This window comes from Furipterus horrens, unplaced genomic scaffold (assembly GCF_987537825.1).
Source record: "Furipterus horrens unplaced genomic scaffold, mFurHor1.1.pri manual_scaffold_6, whole genome shotgun sequence".
NCBI lineage: Eukaryota > Metazoa > Chordata > Mammalia > Chiroptera > Furipteridae > Furipterus > Furipterus horrens.
In genome coordinates, this window is record NW_028327176.1 from 141733403 (window position 1) to 141754819 (window position 21417).

A 21417-nucleotide genomic window follows, 5' to 3' on the forward strand; every position below is an offset into this window, starting at 1 on the left:
ACTCCGGCTCCGGATTTTCTGTCGGGGTTTACTCCCTTAGCCTTTCCCCTGAAGAGGTATGCCGCAAGGCAGCGGAGGTTTTTTGGGGTCAGAGTTTTCCTTCTCTGATTTTAGAGATGTCCTTCCTCTTTCCTCCTTTACAGTCTTGAGGGCAGCATTTACAGGCTAAAATAGAAAACTGGCAGTGTAACCTTCTAAGCAGATACTACCAATACCCTGCTTGGGTATACTCACCCAACAATAAACATCTCTTAAATGTCCTCCAAGTGCCATGCCTCGAATTAGTAAATGGCAGTGCAATGGCAGCCAAACATTTGGATCAGTTTCACTAAGTAAACCACCAACACAAGTAGGTTTTTAAAACAATAGAATAGTGTCTCATTTTATTAAAAATAATAACTATTTTTAAGCAACTTACCAGCAACACTGAATAAAAACCTGGCTGTGTTTCCCACTGTTTCAACTGCTCCTCAGCTGGCTTTAACACAGCAGTATCCTGACTGGTGGCCTGAGTTAAGACTTGAAGAACAACAGTGCTGGCACTATTGAGATCCATGGAAACCAATTGGCTCAGTCCGAATAGCCCGGCTCTCCAGCTTCCACTGTCCAACACGAAGTGGCGTCGGTTGGTCCCGCGCCCCACGCTTGCAAGTCCACGCGCCGCCGCCCACTGATGCCGAAAGCGGCTTCTAGGAACGCGCCATGGTTTTTAGCACCAAATAGCCATACAACAAGCAAAACTCAACACCATGATGTATGTTATGTAAGTAAGGCCCATGGAGCTATGACAGAGAGAATTGACTTGACAGAGGAAGGTTGTCAAGGAAAATATGAGTTTTCATCTAAGGTATGGGTAGAAATTAAGTATTATTAATGTGTTTCATATATCGTATCATATTTTCTATTCTGTTTTTACTTGGTCTGGCTGTAAAGACTTTCTTATAAACCACAAGTAAAAGTAATTAGAAATTAAAATTAACTAACTTAAATTTTCATTTCAAATTTAATTTTCATTTGAATTCTAATTTAATTAGAATTCTTTAAACCACATGCAGAGATAGTCACTGCCTGTCTTCAGTCTCTTTCTGTTATACTCAGAAACCTGCAACACCTCCATGTTTCCTGTATGCTAAAGTACATACACCTTAGCATAATTATCATCCCTTATAAGATGACTCCAACCACCTTTTAATCTTCATTTCAACAATTTTGATCCTGAAATGCCCCTCACTCATGATTTGCCTGGAAGGTCCTTCCTTATTTTCTTCATTAGATTGGCTGTTTACTTTCCTGGGTTAACCTACTGCAACCACATATACGATCCTCCCCAGTTCCCCATACCATTTCATCCCTGCTTCTGCTGTGTCCTCACAGCCCTGAGTATAGACCTCCATCATGTGGCCTGACCCAGCCCAACCTGTGCGTAGTTACTCTTGTAAAGCAGTGGCCAGACTTCTCCAGAGAGTCAGGTAGTAACCATTTTAGGATTCACAGGCCACATTTAATCTGTCTCATTTTTGTCCTTCTATTTTAATAATGTTAAAACCATTTTGAACTCATAAGCCATAAAAACAATGGGCTACAAGCTAGGGGCTGAAATTTGCCTACTTGTATTAAGAGTCTCATATCTCCCACTGGACTGTAAGCTCCCTGAGAGCAGCGATGATCTCTAATTCATCTTTGTGTTCCCCAGCTCCTACACATAGAGGTATTCCAATCATTGACAGCAGTTAAACTGAAACAATATCTGATTTACCCTGATGAATCAAATACATCCATGGAAAAGTTCCCTAAATCTTGAGCAATTTCAACAAAAAGTCATTTTGCACTTTGAGTTTCTTAGGCATATGGGCATTAAAAGTAAGCTATATCCCTGAGTAAAGGGAGGAGTAATAATTTTGCCTCGTTTAGTAAGAAAAACTTTGATGTACAACCAAAGAGAGTCTCCCTCCCCAAATTCAGAAAAAGTGCTTCTATGAAAGAGTTGGGCAGCTCCCTGGGACCCCATACAGAATCTAACTCCAGCTATCTCAGCTTTCGAGCAACGCACTCAGTTTCTCATTGCAGAAATTCCTCTAGACGTGTGATGCTGTTTTGACTACTTGCCAGGTATCCAGCCTAAGCTATTGGCAATTCATTCACACCACAGTTGGGGAGAAAGCATTTTTCTAAGTCATTAAGTGTCAGAAAAACATTGGCAGTTATCATTAGTACAGCTAGGACCCTGCTTCTGGTTCTCCCAACCAGAAATGCTCCAGAAAGGTCACAATCACTCCTCTCTGGTTAAGGACCCACACTGTTAAATTGCAAGAAATGAGCAGCACTTCACTGGCATAATGTCTGTCTTAACTGCAAGGGCTCAATGCCTGGCTTGCGAGGGGCTCCCAAAGGTGCACTAGTGAGGAAGGGCAAGGGGAAGAAGCCAGGAGCAAGCTGTCATTGCTAAGGAGGAAATAACCCTCTGCACACCTGCTCTCTGAGTCTGGGAGTCCGGCCTAACATCCCCAAGGAACAAGACAAACTTGAGGCTAATTACGCTCATATCTATTATACATCAGGCTGGCCAACCTGGGCTCAGGGAGGAAAAGCCCCAGAAGGTCCAGACAGTGTCAATCTTCAAGCCAGGCAGTGCTTTTCAATGCATTTGGAGTAGGATCCCAGATAACATCAGCCCCCATATAACAAAGCTGGCCGAGACTGGATGTGAGTACTCGATGTGCTATCAGGATCTCCCCCTGCAAGCTGGGGTTCAGGGGTGGACTCCAGGTCCAGGAAGCATCTGTAATGTGGAGCAGGAAGGAGCCAGTCAGAGTGGGTCACCCTGCAGGGGGCAGGTTACACCCTGCACAGCCCCCAGTTCCTGGAGCACCAGGTGGGTTTCAACAAAACAAATCCCAAACCCCACTTCCTAGAGGTGAGGTACTTAATGTGCTCCAGGGTGGACAGGAGGGTGCCAAGAGAGGGCAGTGAAAACCCATCTTCCCCCCAAAAAATCAGCAGCCCCAAAGGAACTGGTCAAATGACTAGTCACAGAGACAGCTTGGCTCCCTAAACATCAGTTGTTCCCAGGAGAGGCCATCATTTCACACATAGAAGTTTCTAAATTCAAATGATATTTATGAATCATTGCAGCTAAGACTCAGCCACTTGCAGCAGACCAGGTGAGCAAGGCCAGATCACCCGCCTCTCAGCATCCTCACCGGCCCAGGACACACATGGCTTCCCTGGGAGGGGCTTCCCATGCACAATTAAACCCATGGTGGGGCTTCAACCTACACATGGATGCAAAGAAACCAACCAAAATCATACTTGAAATCAGTAAACTAACAGTTCTTTACTAATCATGCAAGAGGGCAGAAAATATAGAATAGAAGGTATGGTACCTTACCCAAAAGCCCTGCTAAAGAGCGCATGTCCTTCTCCATCAGCGTGTAAATCTCGTCCTCGGAGAAGCGGCCAATGCCGTGGCCATGCATCTCGCGTTTCACAATTCCTTTCGTTATGTGGCACACAACCCACCTCAGCAGGTTGCTGAAGGGACCACCACCACTAAGAGAGAGCATCTTCCGGGTCTCACTGAGATTGTCCACCCACTGGCAATAAGCTAACGTCCTGGAAGTGTGTGGAAACAAGTTACTACTGTGCATTAGATACATAGCAGCTCCACAGGGTCAATTTCCAGCGAGTGGTTCAGAATGGAGCACACTCTGGATGAACTGAATCATTGCAGTTTTTATAAAGAGCAGTCTGCATGGCAGATATGACAACAGGCCCCAGTGGTGCCTGGACTTCGGGCCTGTGAGAGACACAGTAACAAATCCAGATATGGAGCCACACGACAATTCCACCAAACTTCTCCTGGCACCCGCCCCGGACCATCCCCTCTCCCACCCCATGGCACTGCTTCCGCTTTCTCTTAGGCAGCCCCACAGAAAGCAAGCAGAAACCCACTTTGAAGGGGGTTTAGGCAGCATAGTGCACACCTACAGGGGCACTGGGAGTTGGCGGCAGTGACTGGGCTGCTGGCTTTATTCTCTTTCTTGATCAAAGCAATGGTTACACAGGTGTCTGTTTTGTTAATTAAGCTGCACATCTTGTTTTGCACTTTGTGTATGCATGTTATGTTTCATGATATCAAAGGGTTTTTAATAAAAGAAACCTTTTGCCTTTGTGAAAGGATTGGGGAGTAGGTCTACCTGTTCATACTTATTGTAAACTATATAAAATATAAATATTACATTAATGACTCGCTCTCCAGAAAGTCAATTCTCTGCTTCAGTTTGCTCTCCAGGATTCTAAAGTGGATACGAATACCAAAGGAACTTGGTGGAATGATTTTTCCCATTTGGAGGGTGCTTTCTCAGCTGTCTAAGTGTTCCTGTGTCATAGGTATGTACAGTTCAGCAGCTCTTCGCTGTGCATGTGTTATGCCAGCTGCAATACCCAGGCCTTTGCCGATTTTGTTCTCTGAACCTGTGCAGCTGCAGAGATGTCTTTATGGTTAATTGTGTGAGGAGATACAAATTAAAGGGTTTCCTACTGAAGGCTGAGAAAAATGTAGCTGTGGGCGTACAGGGGTAAGATATTTAGTTTTTCCTTATAATGAGCAACAAAAGATGTGTAAGCAGTCATCCCTACTCCTGGTGCTGGTTGATATAGCAGTAATGGCCACTTCAAAATAATTAGAAGAGTAAAAATATTTTTACAGAGAAAACACAAGAGATGATAGTAAATTATAGCTACATTCCACCTCAAGAAAAAAAAGAAGCTGAAAAAGGACCTGAAAGTTTCATCACTTTATATTGTTTTTTTAAGGGATTGCTCCTCTATAAAATGCAAATTACTAAAAAAGACTAGAATATTTCTCTAAAAGTTTTAAGCATTCCTAATATTTACTGAAAGTTCCTACAACCAATTTTAACCTACTCTCTGTACTGCAACCATAACTCTTCTTTATTCCCTTTTTAAAGGAGTGCCTACAAATCTTGTTAGAAAGATTTGTTTACCTCTTGTTTAAGTCTCTAAATATAAAGTATTAAGGAGTCAAGAAATGGATTTTGGTAAAAAGAGGAAAAAGTATATCGCAATGGTGACTAATTAATGTGTACAGTCAGAGTAGTCAATGGAGTTTTTAATATAAAAGATCTCACATTTGCCCTGGCTGGGTAGCTCAGCTGGTTAGAGCATCTATCAATATGCCAAGGTTGTGGGTTTGATCCCTGGTCAGGGCACATTCAAGAATCAACCAGTAAAGCCCTGGCTGTTGTGACTCAGTGGATTGAGCAACCGCCTGCGAGCCAAGTGTCGCTGGTACGATTCCCAGTCAGGGCACATGACTAGGTTGCACGTCAGGTCCCCAGTTGGGGGTGCAAGTGAGAGGCAACCACACAGTGATATTTCTCTCCCTATCTTTCTCCTTTCCCCTCTCTCTAAAGATAAATAAATAAATAAATAAATAATTTTTTTGAAAGAATCAACCAATAAATGCATAAATAAGTGACACAACAAATCAATGTTTCTCTTTCTCCCTCTCCCTTCCTCCCTCTCTAAAAATCAATAAATTTTTAAATATCTCACATTTATTCTAGTAAATATTTTTAAATATTCAAACTAAACACTTTTCTATTTGCTCTTCTTTTTACAATGGCAATTTAGTCAACTTTCACATTCTCTTAGAATAATCGGCACTTTCATTCTAATTGTACTACACCTAAGTTCACAATAAATGGGCTGTATTACCCTTGATTATTTTGAAGTCAGTGGTCTGAGAATAAAACAAAATTATCCTAGTAAGCATGGCCAAGAAGCATCTAAAGTGTACAAATGCAGAATACTGTGGCTCTAAGATAACAGGTTGATATGGGGAGAAAATGCACTCTTTGTAGGCCAATTTCATAGGTTTGTCATAAGCATAACCAATGCTGAAGGATGAGCAGAAGCTCACTGGGCAGAGCAGAGGGAGAAGGTGCGTGCAGGAAGAGCACTAGCTGGTGGGTGAATGGCAACTTCAGGACAGGTGGGTGGTGTAGAGGATGCCTGAGGAAGCTTGTAAGAGTTTGAGGCTAGAAGGGTGGGCAAGGATGGGTCAGGATGGGTGCAGAGCAAAGGAGGCTACACTTTATGTTGAAACCAAAGTTTAACCACTTGAAAGGTTTAAAGCAGACAAAAAATATGATCAGATTTATGATGAAGGAAGGGCTGAAAGTGGAGACACTGGAAGAGGAAGGCTGGCTAGAAGACTATGTGAAGACCAGGCAAGAAATGATGCACTGAACTAAGGCAATGGCAGAGGGGATGGTGAACAGGGAGTACATAGGGAAATACTGAGACATGAGAAAAAGACCAATGGATATACTGGCTTAGGTATAAGGAGAAATTAGGCATTTTCTCCAAGGCTGATGGTTTTAGTGGATGATAATGCTATTAACCAATACTGGCAATACGCAAGGTAGAATAGACTTAGTTCATGAAAGATGAGTTAACCTGTTGCATGTGAAGCTTCCATGGAACCCCCTAAGTGAGGAGCCCAGCAGTTTGAGAAATAGGGAGATAAATTTAGATCCAGATAGAGAATTTGTGGGCAGGGGCAGCAGGGGCAGTTTTAAAGCTGTGAATGGTAATGAGGTTTTCTAAGGAAGCTTCTAGGCTAAGGAGTGGTGTTGACGAAACCACGGTTCAAGGGCAAGTTAGAAGAGGAGATAGCTGGACTAGAATAAATAGCTAGGAGACAAGGGACATGGCTTTCTCTGAGATGATAAATACTAGGGACACCACTTGCAGGAGGTGAGGAGTTGCAGAGATGTTTAGAGCTCCTGCCTGATGACGTCAGCTTCCTCTGTAAAGCAAGAAACAAGCACAGATGCAGAAGATGGGGATGCAGCAATGGGGAGACTAATGCGTAGAGCAGCAGGTGGGGGTGGGAGGGACAACTATCTGGGCCACACAGCTGAGAAGACAGGAGCCCCCACCAATGCAAGGAAGTGTGTAAGGTTTTCTACCTGCATTAGCAGGTTGAATGCAGGACACAGAAGAAGAAACACTGGGTTGACTTAGAATTTTGCAGTTAAGAGTAACCTTAGAAACTCTCTGGTCTTCCTCCATTCTCTTTCCTGGCCTACTCCTGATTTCTTTCCTCTCTTTCATCCCCATGGGTTAGGAAAGAGAAAATAATGAAGCCCAGGCACTCTTTCCGGGTCAAGCCCCATGAAGTGTATAAACTTTAAATACCAAAGAAAAGGGATGCTTCTTGGATTCCTAAATCAATTACTACAGGTAAATGACATTATTGATACATGCTGCCATATCATTACAACCATGAATCTACCTGTGTTTCCTGAAAATTCTGTCCACGTGGTGGGGCTTCCACCTGTAACACTCCACCTAAACCACCATGCTCAAGTCTACAATCCCCCTTTGTTGCAAAATTCCAAACCAACCTTCTTCCTTATTTATCTTCCTTGAATTCTCTATGGCACCCAACAATATTGGCATCTTTCTTAGAATTCATCCTGAGCTTACCTCTCCAACTGCTTTTCTTCTCACCTCTTACATGTTCCTAAGATTTTTATCTTTACTACGTCTATCTTCTCACTCAGGGAGGGATCTATTTCCCACCCATGGTTTCAAACTGATGACTCCCAACTCCACATCCAGCCCAGTCCTCTGTCCTGAGATCCACAGATTCTCATGAGGGATCCTCAGGAACTCAGGAACTGCAAACCAACACATGTACAAGTGGACTCAACAACTTCCTTCCCTCCCAATCTGTGTTTCCTCACCCAAGCCAGAAAGAAGCTCTGGAGTTATTCCTCAATGCTCCCCATCCTCACTCCTGACAGCTAGTCACCCTGGGAATTCACCCTTTTCTCCCACTCAGTTAACAGCGGAGTTCAGCTCTTCATCATTCTCAACGCTGAGGACAGTGGCCTCTTAGCAGGTCTCCTGCCATCCCCCTCAAGGCCATCCAGAAATCTCAGAGTCATTGATTAGCTCCCCATAGCTTTTTTGCTTGGCACAACAGCCCCCTCCCCACAATGGGACCAATCCCCCTGCTTCACCTCCCATGCACCACCATGCAGAATCACATGTGCCTCACAAATGCCTCTTTTGAGCCTCTAAACTTTTGCAAACACTGCTGCCTGGATATCCTAATCTTTCCCTACCACCCAGCTGTTCCACCTGCCACTCTGATTGTCCCTAGATTCTGCAGTGACACCATCTTCTGTGGGAAGCCTTCCCTTCGTCCCTCCAGCAGGTGCTGGCTGCCTTTCCTTGGTTCTTCAAACTCTTCCCCAGCACCAACAATACAAAGCCTCCATATCTCCCTCCAGCCTGGGAGCCACTTGAGGACAGAATAGCATCTCGTGATCTTGCTCCCCCCACCCCAGCACACACACACATCCAGCATGGTGGCTGGCCACTAGTAGTCATTCATTCACTATGTTAGCTGAAGAAATGACTGACTGAATGAATGAAAAGAGGCTGAGTCAGCACTGCTAAGCATTATTTCTAAGGGATGAGAATATTTAAATTTAAAAAACGGGAAGGGCTGCAGTGCCTGTGGAGAATGAGGAAGAGGCTGCCACTGTCTCTTCTGAGATCTGTGTCACTCTCCCCTGGGAAGAGGCCTCTGCACAAGGAGCCATGAATTCTTAACTGGAGAGGCTGAAATGAGCCAATTTGGAAACTAGACTAGGCTAAGCAATTAAAATAATCTATCATTCTGAGAGCCTCTTTCAGAAAGTTGATACTTGTGTTTTTTATTGCAATGGATGGATCTGATCCCTTCTGCAAAATGGGGTCAGAGAGGGTTTGTTTGTTTTTTGAAGAACAATTATCTTGGAACAGAAGAATAAACCTGGTTCAAACATTTTTAGAAAGATTTTAGTTATTCATTTTTAGAGAGAGAAGGGAAGGGAGGGAGAAAGGGAGAGAACAAAACACTGATGCAAGAGGGAAATATTAATCAGTTGCCTCTTGCACACGCCCCATTCGGGGACTGAACCCACAACCCAGGCATGCAACCCAACCAGGAATCGAACCAGCAAACCCCTCACCTTGCAGAAGGACACCCAACCCATGGAACCACACCAGTCAGGGTGCTCAAACATATTTAGAGGAGATAAAGGAGACGGGGGGAAAAACTGACCCTGGATGTTAGGTCTTATTACAACCTAGCATGAGATCTGGCCCGTAACAGAAACAAACATCAATACATGGAAAACTGCAAACCATGGTGAAGCACTGTTCAATGAGTGAGTCCTGCACATGGTCTTCCTGACCACAAGAACACTTTTCTCCATGTTGTGCTATCCTTGCCATATTTTCTTGTTCTCTATATGCCCAAGGGTGCAGAGGCATATGATAATAAGCTTCTGCATTTTCACCACGTTTCAAAGGCATGAGATGAGCTGGGTCAAAAGAGAGACCTCACTACATCTAAAACTGGGAGGGGGCATATCAGAGGAGAATACATCAATCGAGTTATAATCAGAAGACCTTAGTGAAAAGTCATTTTATTAAAGCTTTCCACCACCACCCCATTCACTGACAAACACAAAATTTTTAAATTATGGCCAATCTAGAAACAACTTGAATTCCTGGTTCTAACGCCTATGTATTTATAGGTAATAATGTTATGACTAGTTTGACAATGGTACCCTACACATTTCTCTACATGGTTGGAAGACTCTTAGGACACCAGTGTCCACACGGGGGCAGTATGTCACAGAGAAGAAGCTATGGTGTTTGTTACCAAAAATCAATTTCACTCCAGTAATTTGATCCTGTCTCAGACTTCCCCTCTTTGGGACTTCCCTACATTGGATCTGACTTAAGCATTCAGCAGAACAAAGAGAATAAAAATCTGCCTTCTTCATCATCCATAATAGCTCAAGAAAGCAAGTGGGGCATAATGATATGGCTTTCAAGTGCAAGAAAAAAAAAAAACACTTTATAGCTGAGTGTGCTTATTTGAGCAGACGTAAAACAGAGCTTCAGAATTATGTGATGTTATATAACAATAAGAGCTTTCCATTGTCTTTGTTCTTCAGAAAAATCATACCTGGAGTATTTTTAAAGTTTCAGACCAAAATAAACATATCTGAAAATTCCAGATAATTTAATCAATGAGTCAGACCATTGATTCCACCTCTTCTACTGCTGTAAGTGCAAGCTTATGGGTTGTCAGAATTTAACAGGCTCTCATGGAAAGAAAGCTCGTACTTACACTGTTTTCCTGCATATTATGATCAGCTCCCTATGCTGCTCCAGGTTTCCCTGGGTGCACAGTTGGTGTTTTGCCTCTGATACTAGAAAAGGGGAAGGAGGAGAGGAGCCTGAGGGTGGAGAATCTATGGATTCTGTGTCACCCATTCTCTCACCATTAGAGAGAGGGACAGGGGCTTTTCTCCTTAGGGGTTTAGAGCTTTCGAAAAAGCCTCTTCAGCATCTCCCCAAAGCAGGAATTTAGTTAAAGGTTTGGAAACCTTATGAAACCAAGGAAGGTCTGTTTTTCCTTCTGTTACTAGGGACTTAAGGGGATTGGATGATTTAGGATTTTTTTTTTTTTAATTCACTCTATATGTACATCTCAGTCAAGACCTGACTTTCTACCTTAACTATTTCTTCCTCAAATTAACTCCTGAGGAGAACACAAATGAGAAACAGTAGTTAACCACCCCCCAAATATTTTTCTAACTAAAAAGCGATAAAAGTCTATGTATGACCCAAGCACTTGAAGATTTAAAGTTAAGATACTTCCCTACAAGGGTACCACCTCCCATCTCTCCCTTCCACCCCTCCTTCCCCACCACACCCTGCCCCCAGCAAGTATTAGCAGGGCCCTTATAGAGAGAGAAGGGGAGGGAAGATCAGAAAATGAACTTCTACAGTGAACTGAACATATGTAAAATGTCCTACACACCCAGTGCAAGAAGCAATGACAGGTGGTACTTGGGAATCTTTCTGGGTAAAAGTCTTTCTAACTGGAATATAAATTTTATGAACCATTACAGAAATCAAAGAGTTATAGCAAAACTACCAACTAATTCAAGGCTTTCTGCTTCTTTTCAGGCAGCTGACAAAGCGCTAGCTCTCCACAGTAATGGGCCCATCAATCAAATGAGGTGGCAGGAGTGTCGGGTGGCACTGTGCTGATTCTTCATTTCCCTTAATCGCTGCAAAACACTGGCTGGAACCTGGCAATCAGGTGAGACAGGCTCTGTCCCACAGGCTCTCCCCTGACACTAAGCAGGTCACACGCAGTCATACATTTTGGTCCTCACTGCAAAACCCTGCAGTCTTTGAGATCTTTGCGATCGAGGCAAAGACACGAGGAAAGCAGTCGCGTGCTTTACTCCTGGGCATAGAGACACTCGTTTTCTAAGAAAACCTGACCATAATCTTACAAAGCTATTAGTAGTTAAGCTTTGAGAAGGGAAGCCCAGCAGTTCTCGACAGGTGCTACTATAAGCAAAAAGACCCGGGTTCATTCCGGGACACAGTCTGTGATTACTCCCACACAGACCTGCACCTCTGCCTGCTTCCCTCCTTGCTCCCGCCCTCTTCACCACTGTCGTGAGAGGGGGAAGAGCAGTGAGTGGCTCTTCAAGTCGGCCCTGGAATAAAGTGGGTAAGAACTGAAAGTAGAAAGATGAAAAGAGAAATAGAGGGTTACTTAAAATCCAAAAGACAGAACAAGTTTTCTATTTAGAGAGCTGAATGAATGAAATAGGAAGGTGAAGAGGAAGAACTTCCTGTGGTCACCTCCACACTGTCTCCCGGGGTGGGGGTAAAAGCTACTGGGTGAGTTACTGACCCAAGAGGAATGATTAATGCCCAAAACGTGGTCTTAACAATTCCTAATTAACTCTTTGGAACAAGATGAAGTTAGCAGAAATCAGAGAGAAAAGTTCTCTTATCTACTGGGCTATAGAAAGGTACTATGACTCCCCAAAAATGGAGGATTAAAGAAGAGAAAAAGAAAAACCCAGATGACAGTGAGTTTGTATAGCAAGAAGAACCATGTCTGTTTAACTTGCGCGGTGCCACAGCCAGCACGATGCCGTGTGCGGAACGGGCCAGCTCATCTACACAGTGTGTGTAATGCTTCAGACGTGGGGACTACCAGCCGGAAGTCGGGCAATCAGGGCAAAGACATGCGGAAAGCAGTAGCGTGCTGTACTCCTGGGCACAGAGACACTCTCGTTTTTTAAGGAAAACTGACCATAATCTTACAAAGCTCATGTAATTTATTCCACCTAAGACTTCTCTCCTGTCTTAGTTTCCTCTTCTCTCCTCTGGGTGTCGGATGCAATGTTATTTTAATGCAGCAACTTGTATTGGTGAAGAGCCCAGCCTATTAAAATATCTCCCTCACCTTAGTGAGTTCCAGTCTAGATCAAGGTCAGCCAACTATAGCCCACAGGCTAAAAAATTTATATTTTTAAATGGTTGAGGAAAAAATAAATAAATAAAAAATAAAATTTGTATTAAATAAAATTCAAATTTCAGTGTTTTTATTGAACCACAGTCATGCTTATTCATTTGCATCTCATCTGTGGCCACTTTCCCACTAAAACAGCGGGGCAGAGTTGAGTATATCTGACCCTTAAACAACATGGGTTTGAAGTAAATGGGCCCACTTACACACGGATTTTTTTCAATAAACATGTACAGTACTATAAATGTATTTGCTCTCCCTTATGATTTCCTTAATACATTTTCTTTTCTCTAGCTTATTTTATTGTAAGAATGCAGTATACAATAAATATAACATACAAAATATGTGTTAATTGGCTGTTCATGTTGTCAATAAGGTTTCCCGCCAACAGTAGGCTATTAGTAGTTAAGTTTTGAGGGCGTCAAAAGTTACAAGTGGATTTTCAACTGCGCGTTGTGTCTATGCTTCTAATTCCCATGTTGTTCAAAGGTCAACTGTAGTTACTTCAGAGACATATGGAGCACAAAGCCTATAATATGTGCTAGCAGGGCTTCTGTAGAAAATGTGGACCCTGCTCTTGATACCTAGAAAATTAACAGTCAAAAGTTTGACCCCTGTTAGTCAGAGTGCAGAAAACTTTTGAAAAGTTTTCTTTTCAAAAAGAAAGATTTGGGGAATATCTGAAAAGTGACCCAGAACTTAGCTTACTCTAGGGGATGGGGAGAGGCCCTGGACCCTGCCCAGCACCCTGGGGACTCACCAGTAGAAGTGCTCCTCCACCATCTTGGTCACTGCCCTGGAGATGGCTCTCTCATGAGGGCCAAGGTTTTTGTTTAAATTCACTCCAAGTTTCTCTTCCAGAAAGTCAATTATGAATTCTGTGCCAGAAACTTTTTCATGATTGTATTCAATCCAAGGCATCTTCCCTTGAGCAGAGAGTTTTCCACCAAAATAGTTCTAAGCAGAGTAAAGTTTAAAAAGAGAAAAGCAATGTTTTATTTAAATTTCACTATATGATTAACAGAAACAAACATTCCAACTGTATATTTGACAGTGGCTGTACTACTCAAGTAAATGTATTCAGCACATATACTCTTAAAGAGAATAAATGGTTACTCTTGGGGAAAAAAAAAACCACAAGATTTACTTCACATAAAGATATTACTTTACTCCAGTAGATTTTATCAGGGGCTCTGGCTTATTGTAGACAGAGAGCCAAAAGAAAAGAAAGCATATATCCATGCAAAGACTTGTACACAAAGGTTCATAGAAGCTTTGTTCTGCAAACATCAAAAACAGGGAAAAGGGCAAATGCTCATCAAGAGGTAAATGAATAAGCAAATTCTGGCATAATCTTACAATACAAAGGAATGAACTATTGGTACACACAATAACACGGATGAATCTCAAAATAACATGTTAAGTGAAAGAAGCCAGACCAAAAAAAAAAAAAAAAGTACTTACGGATTCCGTTTATATAAAACTCTAGGAAATTCAAACTGATCTATAGTGACAGAAAGCCAATCAGTGTTTGCTAGGGAGGATAAGGGACAGGAAAGCAGGATTACAAAGGGGCAAAAAGAAATTCGGTGGGTCATGGATACATCACTATCTTGATTATGGTGATGTTTTCATGAATATTACCTATGTCAAAATTTATCAAATTATACACTTTAAATATATGCAGTTATAGTATGTCAATTATATTGCATTAAAGCTGCTTTTTCTTTTAAAAGATTGCATTAGGTAAATTTTAAATATATCAGACCTATACATCTTTAAACTGTTTCTCTAGAGTAGGGGTCAGCAAAATTTTCCTATAAAGGGCTGGATAGTAAATTTTGGGCAGGCCATATTGCCTCTGTTGCAGTTGTAGGTTGAAAGAAGACACAGACAACACATAAATGAATAAGAGTGGCAATAAAAGTTTTATGGACACTGAAATGTGAATGTGATACAATACAAAATATTCTTCTTCTTTTGACTTGTTTCAACTATTGAAAAATGTGAAAATCCCTCTTAGCTCATAGGCCTGACTGGACCAGCAGACCTGCGGCCTGCCCATCTCTGCTTGGGAGCCTCCATTTACCCTGATTACCTCCTAGAGAAACAAAATTAAGTGATAGTAACCACACGCAACAAGCCCTGCACAAGAAGATACTCTTCATAACGGTGCTTGATGACAGCAAACTCTGTGAGGCACCTCTTCCAGGAAACCCCTGGTCAATCCTTCTTTTAGACTGGAAACCAAAATTTGCCAAGAAATTTTAAAATTACCATTTGGGTTTTTTTTTGTGTGTGAGAAATCATTGGGATTAACAAAGATAACTATTACTCTAATTGTTCTCACCTAAATCACACCAAGATTCATGTGTGCCTTTCCCAAAAACCAAACAGTACATCTCACCACAAGGAAGAAAAAACATAGAATTTCTAAGTCAAGTCTCTCTGGGTCTAAGAAGTATGCTTGCATGTTGGGTGTGGTATGTACGACCACTGAATTGGCCTTGGCCTACAGTGAGGTAACAGCATTATGGCTAGAGATCTTGCTCTTTTTTTTTTTTTTTAATATTTTATTTATTTATTTTTATAGATAGGGGAAGGGAGGGAGAAGGAGATGGAGAGAAACATCAATGTGTGGTTGCCTCTCACAGTCCCCTAGCTGGGGACCTGGCCTGCAACCCTGACTGGGAATCAAACTGATGACCCTTTGGTTCACAGGCCGGCACTCAATCCACACCAGCAGAGCAGGTACTAGCTTAACGTTGCTTACTGCTGCCTTTGATGGAGCATATTGGAAACTTTGCTGGTCTCCATCTGTTGGTGTCTTGATACTTTATCTCATTGCTTAATCTAAAAAAATTCATTCTAGGCACAGCCCGGAAAAAGGGAGTTAATGGGGCTGCTGTTAGCCATTGCTTTTGTCCAATTAAGAAAACAGAACCTCCTCTAGGGAATACAGTCTGTGCCAGGGTTCACAGGCTGGCAAGTCCGCCTTGCCACCTTCCTTTACCAGGCACTGTTATGCAGTGAACAACCTGCACAACCATACACAGCAGCCCTAGCCATTACCCCTGGTGTTGACCAGGGGACATGTCACATACGTCTGAAGTTGCTAGTACATCAAATTCGTACTCTAAAGATGTAAATTTGCCATGTAACATAGCACTAGTTTCCAAGTTCTCTTGACACCACCCATATCCATCTAACACCTCTCCGTCTGATGTCTGTCATTCTCAAATGCAACCTATGCGCCACGCTACCATCAGAAGGAACAGCTTGCAATGCAAATGAGGTATAAGACCTCTGTGCTCAAAATTATCCAATGGCTTTATGGATCTAATCTAATTCCTCTCACATCCAGTCAAGGCCCACACCATCTAGCCACTGGCCACCTGCCCAGCCTCCTTTCTGTCAGTCCCTCTGTTCCCCTGAATTCCAAACAACCTGCACCCACCCAAGCAAATTCTTGCCACCTCTGACTTTGTAGACTCTACTTTTTTACAGGAATCCCTTCCCCATTCTCTGCAACATCCTGTCCATCCCAAAAATTCTGTTCAAATATCATATTGTTAGTGAACTCTTTCCCCAAGGTCAACCACAGTCTGCCTTTCTTCTGTGCTTCCACTGCAGAGTATACATTCCTGCCTCTTACAGAATTCCTGTTTATACACCTGCCTTTCCCTCTAGACCACCCTCTCTCTTGGAATTTGGTGCATTTTTATCTAGACCACTTTTAAAACCTAGAGTAATAAAAATTAGTGGCCAACTCTTATGGAAATTATAGGTCTAGTATGTTTTCATCAAAAAAATTTTTTTAGGAAATAGGACTTCCAGTCAAGAGGGATGCATAGGTAAACAAGGTTAGCCACCTCACACAACCATAGCAAAAATTACAACTAGACTACTACACAAACATCGCCCAGAATCACCAGAAAAATCAAGCTGTATGGAAATCTGACATCCAAGAAATTAAAGCAGCCACAGTCATCCAGACGGGTAGGAGGCAGAGAGATGAAGAGACACAGAAGGGGTGGTCCCACACCCACATGTGGTAGATAAAAACTGGGAGGGATACCTCAAGAGTGAGGGATCCCAGCCCCACACCAGACTACCCAGCCCAGGGTTCCAGCACCAGGAAGATAAATCCCTATAACTTCTGGCTGTAAAAACTAGGGGTGGGGGGCATAAGAAACGGCAGGATTCTCAGGAGTCTCCTCCTAAAGGGCCTGCAATGGACTTAGGATGTACATAGACTCACTCCCTCTGGGCTTCAGCACCCGGACAACAGCTGGAAGGGCACCAGTGGCATACGGGGAGAAATTGAAGTGTCTGGCATCAGGGTGAGTGCCAGGAGACAGCTTCCTCCTGGACAAAACTCTAGAGGCCAGGCAATGGCATTGTCCCCTCTCTGAGAACCTCCCTGACACAGAGCCACAGAGCACGACTCAGGTTGCACTGCCCTGCTGATTACCTAAGGCTCTGCCTCATTCAACTTACCAGTGAGCTATTCTGCAATAGGCTATACTACTAAGACAGGGAGTAAAAACAGCTCTACCTTATACACAGAAACAAACACAAGGAGACTCCCAAAATGAGGAGACAAAGAAATATGGCCCAAATGAAAGACCAGAATGAAACTCTAGAAAAAAGAACTAGATGAAATGGAGATAAGCAATCTATCAGATGCAGAGTTCAAAACACTGGTTATTAGGCTGCTGAAGGAACTTCAACAGCATGGAAAAGACCCAGGCAAAAATGAAGTTTACACAAAATGAAATACTGTGAAGAAAAATTTACAGGAACCCAACAGTGAAGAGGATGAAGCTGAAAATCAAATGAATGATTTGAACATAAGGAAGAAGAAAACATTCAATCAGAACAGCAAGAAAAAAAAAAAGAATCCAAAAAAACAAGGAAAGGCTAAGGAGCCTCTGAGACATCTTCAAACATATGAACATTCAAATCATAGGAGTGCCAAAAGAAGAAGAGAAAGAGTAAGAAATTGAAAATTTATTTGAAAAAATAATGAAAGAAAACTTCCCTAAAGGAAAGGAAATAGACATACAAATCCTGAAAGCAGAGTCCCAAACAAGATGGACACAAAAAGGACCACTCCAAGACACATCATCATTAAAATGCCAAAGGTTAACGATAAAGAGAGAATCTTAAAAGCAGCAAGAGAAAGGCAGTTACCTACAAAGATGTTCCCATATGACTATCAGCTGATTTCTCAAAAAAAAAAACTTTGCAGGCTAGAAGCAATTGGCAAGAGTATTCAAAGTGACAAAAAGCAAGGACCTACAACCAAGATTACTCTATCCAACAAGGCTATTATTTAGAATGGAAGAGCAGATAAAGTGCTTCCCAGACAAAGTAAAGCTAAAGGAGTTCACCATCACCATGCCATTTTTACATGAAATGTTAAAGGGACTTATTTAAGAAAAGAAGATCAAAACTATGAACATTGAAATGGCAATAATTCACAACTCTAAATAATTGAATGTAAAAGACAGACTAAACAAATGAGGAGAACAGTAACAGAATCATAGATATGGAGGTCATTTGGAGGGTTATCAATTGGGAAGAGGGAGAGAGAGAAAGACGGTAAAGGTGCAGGGGTTAAGAAGTACAAATTGGTAGGTACAAAATAGACAGGGGGTTGTTAAGAACAGTATTGAAAATAGAGTAGCCAAAAAGAACTGATATGCATGACCCATGGATATGAATTAAGGGGCAGGATTGCTGGAGAGAATGAGGGGTACTAGGTGGAGGGGGGCAAAGGGGAGGAAATTGGGACAACTCTAATAACATAATCAATAAAATATATTTTAAAGTTTTATTTTTCTTACTAGATTAAGAAAGCAGAAGACAACACATTAGAGACACTATGGTTATCTTTAATTGAAAATTAGATAATTTAAAAAATATTTTTAAAAGGAAATACAAAAATGTCAAAAGATTATAGATGCAGGTGACCTTTTCCATCCATTTCAATTTTTCTAACTGTACTTATATTGCTCTTAAAATAAAAAAATACACACTTAAACAATAATACATGTTTATATAGGTATATATTTACATTTTACAGGAGTTGGCAAAAGTAGGTTTACAGGTGAGTATGCAGCTTATTCTTGTATTATTATTTATAAATTGTATTATTTTCCATACAAACAACTCTAAACCTACTTTTGCCCACCCTTGTGTATGTGTGTATATATACACATACACACACACATATATATATATGCACGTATATATACATATATATATAATGTCCTTAATTTCCTTAAATATCTTAAAGAACTCCTGGTCTACTTTTATTTAAACAATTAGAGTCTGACCAACCCACTAAGTGTATAGTTTCTAAAAGTAATTTTGGGAAGAAAGATGAAGAGATAAATCCTCTATATTTTTTCCAAGCTGATGTTCCCCCTGCAAGTCTGTCCCAGGTGAGATTAATACATCTACACCTACACTGCACTATTAGCACAGGCTTTGGGCATAAACATCTGGCTCCATCATTTATTCGATGTGTGACCTTGTACCTCCCTGAATCTCCCTAATCCTCCCTGGGCCTCAATTTCCTCATCTATAGAACGGGGATAATATAATATCAGTTGCTAGAATCAAGTGAGAAAATGCTCATGAAATGTTTGACAAAGTGCCTTCATCAGTAGGATTAACATCACCTTCACCATTCTGAAATGGAGAACTTGAGACCTTAAAAGAAATCCCAAAGTCTTGTCATTCTGATTTGCTACACAGTCATGCTGCCCTCAAATTTTCAGCTAAGTTCATATCCATTACATTCCCTGCCCCCTGCAGCCATCTTGAAACACCTCCCACTGGCTAAATTATAAGTAATTTGAGTAACTTTTGTGGGTTATAACACACAGAAAAAAATCCATGTGCCCACTATTATACTACATATTATATAATGGTTATATAATATGTAATATGTATTATAGTTTTATAGATGAAGATACTTATTTTTTGGAGATGCAAACTGAAGTAGTGAGGGATGAAGTGTCATGATTTCTGCTGCCTACTTTCAACTGGTTCATATTTGTCCATAAAGGTACATATGAAGAGAAATAAAGCAAAGAAAGCAATATGTTAGTAACTGTTGAATCTAGGTGAAGGGCATATGGGTGTTCACTCTACTATTCTTTCAACTTGTCTATAGCTTAGATAAATAGAACATCAAAAGCTAAAACTGAGAGCTGGAGCAGAGAGTTCCAAAGAAGACACTGTCTTTCTTTTTTCTTTCTCTTATTTAAAAAGAATTGTTGTGTGAAATACATGCCTCTTATACAACCATTTACTGCAAATGATGGAGGTGTCTTCATGTATTTCTAGAGATATGAATGGAAGGATGGTCAAAAATACGAGTGACGGTAATCTCTAGCTAGCAGATATCAGGTAATTTTCATTTTCCACTTACACTTTCTTTTATTGTCTGAAATCCTTATAAGAACCATATGTCAAATACATGTAATCAGAAAAAAAAAATACTAAGACTATTTTTGTTTTTTTTTGTTTTTTTTTTATTTTGGTTTTTCAATTACAGTTGTCCCCTTTTCCCCCAATTTCTCTCCCCCACCCAGCCCACCCCCTCTCCCGCAATCATATCCCTCCCCGTTGTCTATGTCCATGAGTCTTTTATACAGGCTCTTTAATTAAACCCTTCCCTTACTTATCCCCCTTCTCTCCCTCTCCCCTCCCCCCTATTGACTGCTATTCTGCTCTTTGTTCTATTTAGTTCCTTTGTTTGTGTTGTTCTTTAGTTTCCTGTATTAGGTGATATCATATGGTATTTTTCTTTCTTTGCCTGGCTTATTTCACTAAGCATAATTCTCTCTAGTTCCATCCATGTTGTTGCAAATGGTAGGAGTTCCTTCTTTCTTTCTGCTACATAGTATTCCATTGTGTAAATGTACCACAGTTTTTTGATCCACTCATCTACAGATGGGCACTTAGGTTGTTTCCAGCACTTAGCTATTGTAAACAGTGCTGCTATGAACATAGGAGTGCATAAGTTCTTTTGAATTGGTGTTTCAAGATTCTTCGGGTATAATCCTAGTAGTGGAGTCGCTGGTTCAAAAGGCAGTTCCATTTTTAATCTTTTGAGGTAATTCCATACTGTTCTCCATAGTGGCTGCACCAGTCTGCATTCCCACCAACAGTGCAGTAGGGTTCCCGTTTCTCCACATCCTCGCCAGCACTTGTTGCTTGTTGATTTGTTGATGATGGCCATTCTGACTGGTCTAAAATGGTATCTCATTGTGGTTTTTATTTGCATCTCCCTGATGGCTAATGATGTTGAGCATTTTTTCATGTGTCTATGGACCTTCTGTATGTCCTCTTTGGAGAAGTGTTTGTTCAGGTCCCTTGCCCATTTTTTAATTGGGTTGTTTGTTTTCTTGATGTTGAGTCGTATCAGCTCTTTATATATTTTGGAAATCAGTCCCCTGTCTGTGATGTCATTGGCAAATATGTTTTCCCATATGGTTGGTTTCCTTTTCATTTTGCTGATGTTTTCTTTTGCTGAGCAGAAACTCTTCAGTTTGATGTAATCCCATTTATTTATTTTTTCCTTTATTTCTCTTGCTTTAGGAGATGTATCCGTGAAGAGATTGTTACGTGAGATATCTGATATTTTCTTGCCTATGTTTTCCTCTAGGACTTTTATGGTGTCACGGCTTACATTTAAGTCTTTGATCCATCTTGAGTTTATTCTCGTGTGTGGTGTAAGTTGGTGGTCTAGTTTCATTTTTTTGCAGGTCCCTATCCAGTTCTCCCAGCACCATTTGTTAAAGAGGCTCTTCTCACTCCATTTTATGTTCCTTCCTCCTTTATCAAAGATTAGTTGACCATAGAGGCCTGGGTTTATTTCTGGACTCTCTATTCTGTTCCACTGATCTATATGTCTGTTCTTATGCCAGTACCATACTGTTTTGATTACAGTGGCT

The 21417-nt window shown here is 41.4% G+C and overlaps 1 protein-coding gene across 1 annotated transcript in view; it reads right to left on the bottom strand.

The window, feature by feature from the left end:
• FAXC (failed axon connections homolog, metaxin like GST domain containing) overlaps positions 1 to 21417 on the bottom strand; it is a 74709-nt gene that overhangs the window by 36129 nt on the left and 17163 nt on the right. Inside the window, exons 3-4 of the mRNA XM_090280563.1 lie at positions 13203 to 13399; positions 3389 to 3612 (exon numbers count right to left, since the gene is read on the bottom strand). Of these exons, the coding sequence (XP_090136689.1) occupies positions 3389 to 3612; positions 13203 to 13399 (421 nt within the window). The remainder of the gene's footprint in view (positions 1 to 3388; positions 3613 to 13202; positions 13400 to 21417) is intronic.